Source organism: Aplysia californica, unplaced genomic scaffold (genome assembly GCF_000002075.1).
Source record: "Aplysia californica isolate F4 #8 unplaced genomic scaffold, AplCal3.0 scaffold00101, whole genome shotgun sequence".
Classification (NCBI taxonomy): domain Eukaryota; kingdom Metazoa; phylum Mollusca; class Gastropoda; order Aplysiida; family Aplysiidae; genus Aplysia; species Aplysia californica.
In genome coordinates, this window is record NW_004797371.1 from 1432935 (window position 1) to 1438769 (window position 5835).

Below are 5835 nucleotides of genomic sequence, written 5' to 3' on the forward strand. Positions count from 1 at the left end.
TTTTTGGGGGGGGGTACCTTTATGTTTGTTTGTTCTTTTTTTTATAGTTTGTTTGTTATTTCAGTTTTTTTGTTGAACTTGATACTTTTGGTACCTCTCAATTGAGTTTCTTTTCTTTTCTTTTCTTTTCTGTTTCGTGATACTTTTGGTACTCTCAGTTTTGTGTTGACTTAAAAAATTATTTTTAAAAATCGTGACACTTTTAAATTGGTAGCTCTCAATTGTATACATTTTCCTTCTTTTTTTTTTCTATTTAAGATACTATGCTAATGCTGGTTTGCTTATTTATAGAATATGTAACGTCCAGACCTTATATAAAGCCAATGTGTATTTGTTGACAACAAATGTAGTTTAAAGCAGGACAGAAAAAATAATGACTTATGTTTTAGCTCATCTTCAAAGGTATAAATGAATGCTGCTGTTCTTATGGTACTGCTAGCATGATATGAATTTGGAATGCTTAAACTAGTTTGAATTGAACGATACTATGAAACCAGGCTACAGAGGCAAGGGTAGACATCCGAAGTAGGTGGTTGGCGGGTGCTCTGGTGTGGTTTGCTTCTTCTTTCCTATTAAACATCTATCGTCCGTATCTCCCCTTCTTCTTTTTTATGTTTGTTACTCTCTTGTAACACCTCTAATCTTCAGGCGCTCATATGACCGTATGCAGTTGCGAGCGCCGTAAACCTCTACTAAAACTAAGACATCCGAAAGACTTGCCTGGATGGCGTCAAAGAGGTCCTACAACAGAATGTCCTACCAACCTTCCTTGTCCTTGACTAAAAATTGCACCTCCTCTCGACATTAACGACACATCATCATCATCATCACTGCCTGTCTCACCTTGCATCAGGGTATAGGCCACGCACCTTTCTCTATCCCAGGCAGGCCTCTTGATGTCATTCCTTGTCTTCTCACTAACGATACAAGAAAAAGCTAAAAGTAAAAGTTACAGTAAAGATGAAATGTACACCATGTGTATAATAATAAATAAATAATAAAATAAGTTACATTTTATTGATCCTTTTGGGGGAAATTTGAGTCACCATAGCAAACGTACGTACATAAATGCATAATTAGGAAAATGTACACATACATAAATACATACATATATACAAACATAAATAAACAATATTACCCCAATACAGAACAATTTCTCAAACATGGCATTGCTGGTGGCCACTGTACAGTGCCCTGTATTTTTTAGCTAGGGTTGTCGTGTCTTGCTCAAGGACACAATTTAGTGACCACCCTCCTAAACCCTGTGTCACCGACACTTGCTTGACATTACTTTTGAGTCTGAACTCACTACTCACTAGCCACTAGAGCCTTGTTTTATATTAATTGTTTTTATTTTCAGTTGATCGTGGACATTGTCAGCGAAACAGTCCCAGAGCCCCAGACATCAGGTAAAAGATTTTGTTCCCGTTTCTTTGCTTTCTCATTTCTGTACTGGTTGGGAAATCTGGCTTCGCCTCTGTTTGGCTCAGACAGTTAAGAAACACACTCTATATTACTCATAGCTTGCTGTGTTGTACTAGAAATGTGCTGTTATGATTTGTAACACCTATTTGTGTCTTAGTTAGTAAAAGAAAATAGACTCTAGACTACTAAAAATGTACTGTTATGAATTGTAACATCAATTTGTGCCTCAGTAATAAAAAATAGACTCTGCACTACTAAAAATGTGCTGTTATGATTTGTAAAGAAGCTCAGGCTTAAATACTTTTAATCTAATGGTATTTCACTATATTTAACAAAGGTATACACGTTATTTATCATATAGCTTTCATCACTTTAAGACTGATGTATTGTCATAATTACGGTATTTATTGGTTTTTCGATCACAAGTTGGAGAATAAAAGCATAAAGAAGGGTATGTTTCATTATGAGTGAAATGATTCTATGTTCCAAAGTGGAAAAAGATTTATATAGTTAATGTTTCAACTTTCATATATTAAACTATTTGAAAAAATTGTAGTAAATTTCATCTGGTCATCAGTTTCTTTGTGCAACAACCGGTCTCTAGAATGCATCGATTGGGAACTATGTGTTTATGTGTGAACTTGAGCATATAAATGCTTTTGTTTAACTATCTGTTAATAAGTTATTTCGGTATTTGAAAAAAATGTGAATCACCTGACTAAATTGTTTGGGAAGGAAGGGTAAATAAGTAATAATATAATATGCACGACTGGTCGTTTGGAATGAAAACTTGTGAGGGAAATATATAGGGGAGTAGGACTGTAAGAGTGAAAAGAAATAGCAAATATACTCAACAGGGCTTTGATTAACAAGAACCATTCAATATTTGCTTCTTCTTTCCAGCCAAACATCTATCATCTTTGTCTCTCCTCCTTCTTTTTTGTGTTTGTTACTCTCTTGTAACACCTCTAATCTTCGGCACTTATATATGACCTTATTGTTTTGCAAATGCAGTAAAACTCTTACTAAAACTATTTTTTTTAAACGAGAACCTGTGAGGGAAATAATTGGACTTTGGTTGTCATGGCAAAAAAATTATTATAGCATTTTTGTTTGTTATAGTCAATTGTAACTTAAGTAAATGTCACTCTGTACATTTTTTTCTCTTTTTCCCCCTCACCAGAACAAGACTCCGCAGCAGCAGCTTCAGCGCCCGACAGCTCAGCAGCCCAGCCCTCCAGCACCTCGTCATCATCATCATCTATGCCGTCTTCTTTGTCAACATCGTCATCATCTCTGTCGTCGTCATCAACAGCATCACCCGCAGCAGCATCAGCAGCAGCAACGTCATCAGCAGCAGCATCTCCCGGGTCCCCTAACCTGGACCTGGAGGCCATCAAAGCAGCGACCGCATGTCAGTACACAATGGAGCAAATCCGCCATGCCATCATTAAATACTTTGTCTTATCCCGTGAGTTGTAGCCGCTGATATTTACAAAATACTTTGTCTTATCCCATGAGTTGTGGAAACTGATAAACGTTACTTTTTTGGCTGTCGTTTAAAAAATACTTCGTCTTATCCCGTGGGTTCTAGCGAGTGATACATGTTTCTTTTTGCACCATCCTTGAGTGGTAGCAACTGATGAGTGGTAGCCAACTTTTTGCCCTATCATTAAAAATAATTTGTCTTATCCCATGGGTTGAAGCTGCTGATATACATTACTTTTTGGGCCATCTTTAAATACTTTGTCTTATCCCATGGGTTGTAGCAACTGATATTTTTGTCTTATCCCATGAATCGTGGAAACTGATGAGTGGAACAAATCCGCCATGCCATCATTAAATACTTTGTCTTATCCCGTGAGTTGTAGCAACTGATATAGTGTGTGTTACTTTTTGCCCCGTTGTTTAAAAAATACTTTGTCTTATCCCATGGGTTGTAGCGACTGATAGATTTGTCGTATCCCATCAGTTGTAGCAGTTGATACCTGTGTTACTTTTTGCCCCATTATTAAGTACTTTGTCGTATCCTGTAAGTTGTAGCCATTGATATAGAGTGTGTTACTTTTTGCCCCATCATTTAAAAAATACTTTGTCTTATCTCGTGAGTTTTAGCAGCTGATAGACATTACTTTTTGGGCCATCATTAAATACTTTGTCTTATCCTGTGAGTTATAGCGACTGATATAGTGTGTGTTACTTTTTGCCCCGTCGTTTTAAAAATACTTTCCAGTGAGTTGTAGCCGCTGATATTTAAAAAATACTTTGTCTTATCCCGTGGGTTGTAGCAACTGATGAGTGGAGCAAATCCGCCATGCCATCATTAAATGCTTTGTCTTATCCCGTGAGTTGTAGCCGCTGATAGACATGTTTGTTACTTTTTGCCCCATTGCTAAAACATACTTTTAGTTATCCCATGGGTTGGAGCGACTGATATTTATCCCATAAGTTATTTTTGCCCCTTCATTTAAAGTGCTTTATCTTATCCCGTGAGTTTTAGCCACTGACACCTGTGTTACTTTTTGTCCCATCATTGCTTGTACGTTGATTATTACATCTGAAATTCTGATTGGTAAAGGAGCGAAGTGGGTTTTAAATTGAAGAATTTATTTGTATCTTATTCTTTTAAATTGAACGTGGCTTCATTTTAATGCTGAATCCTTCATTGTATGTTGGAGAATGAATAGAGAATACATTGTATTCACACATTTCTTAATGGGAAAGACTTTTCTGACTCTCAGTTTCTCATAACTGTGCAGCAAGCTGTCTTTGGAAAGTGGGTTTTAACCAAAGAATTTGGTAGTATCTTAATCCTTTTAAATAAATGCAGCTTCATCTTCATGCTGGTTCTCTGCTTCCAACTGACATTGTAATGTTTACATAGGGCAAGATTTTGTTCACTTTCTGGGCAAAAATTTCTTGTTTTCGGTCGTTATTCTGATATCTTTTTGGGCTTTTTTTGTGAGAGGAGTTTTTCTTCTTGAAGCCTTAATGTGAATCTTTGGTAGCTATATGTCTAAAGTCATAATCATTTGATTGTGAGGTAATCTAATTTATATTTCTCTATCATTTTTTACCTTTGTTCATTACTTTCATAAATATTTGTCGCATGAATTCCATCAACATGTCAGTTTCATCAGTAGAATTATTATTGTGTTTATTATGTAGTTTTTTAATAGTATTTGTGGATCTTTGTGTATTTGCAGGTGGACTTTATCCCAACAAGGATCTTCTCCTGGGAACTCTGAAGGCAGCAGACGAGAACTACAAGCAACTCTGTGACCAGAGACAGGAGATTGAGGACACTAAGGCAGCATGTAAGAATAAAGACGCTGAATTACAGGAGACCAAGGCTGAGAAAGCAACGAGGGAAGCAGTTCTCCAGCAGGAGATTCTGGCCAGGGAGAGAGAGTTGCAGGCCACAAGGACAGAGTTGCAGCGCAGAGGTGTGGAAGGCAGGTCAGATTTGGAGCAGCAGATTCAGCACCATCGTGAGGTCAGTTCATGTGACTGTGACCCGACTACTTAATATAAAACTACACCGTTTATTGTTTTTCTAAAGTGATCTAAGGTAGAGTTTTACCTTGAGCAGTTGAAATATGTACTTTTTAAAAATCTTATGTTATAATGTTGTGTGAAGTTCAGGGAAGGGGAGGGTCTCAACTGAGACTAGCAAAATTTATGTATATGAGGTACACAGGAAACAGAGAGAGAGAAAAGCACACATAGAGACACAGAGAGAGAGAGAGAGATACACACACTCACACAGAGAAAGAGAGAGGTAGAGAGAGAGAGATACACACAGAAGCAGAGAGAGACAGTGTGAGAGAGAGAAAAAGAAAGAGAGAGAGAGAGAGAGAAATTGTGCATGTGTGTGTGCACGAGAGAGAGTGAGTGAGTGAGAGAGAGAGAGTGAGAGAGAGAGAGGGAGGGAGAGAGAGAGAGAGAGAGAGAGAAGGATGGAGAGAAGGAGAGAGAGATCTGTTTTAAAACTGTCTTTATAAAAATATATACAGTATAGCTTACTGTAGTTTCTTGTGTGTGGATAGGCGGATAGGGTTAAAAATACGGAACTCACAAAATGTCATAACATGAAAGGAAAGTGTCCGACGTCCGTGAACTCAAGTGTTGAGAGAACAGAAAACAGTGAGAGAGAGAGAGGGGGGGGATGCAGAGAGAGAGTGAAACAGAGAGATGCAGAGAGTGAGAGAGATGCAGAGAGAGGGAGGGAGAGATGCAGAGAGAGAGAGGGGGGTGCAGAGAGAGAGAGCGAGAGAGAGAGATGGACAGACAAACAGAAAGAGAATGAGACCGAAAAAGAAGCGATGGTGGTACTTCTGGCTTTGAATTAGAACTGTCGCTCAAAAAGCGTATTACAATTTTGAATTACGGAATTATGATGCTTTTTGT

General features: G+C 37.8%; 1 protein-coding gene across 1 annotated transcript in view; it reads left to right on the top strand.

Moving 5' to 3' along the window:
- LOC101853076 (baculoviral IAP repeat-containing protein 3-like) overlaps positions 1 to 5835 on the top strand; it is a 21048-nt gene that overhangs the window by 10547 nt on the left and 4666 nt on the right. Inside the window, exons 2-3 of the mRNA XM_005095343.1 lie at positions 2609 to 2839; positions 4632 to 4921. Of these exons, the coding sequence (XP_005095400.1) occupies positions 2609 to 2839; positions 4632 to 4921 (521 nt within the window). The remainder of the gene's footprint in view (positions 1 to 2608; positions 2840 to 4631; positions 4922 to 5835) is intronic.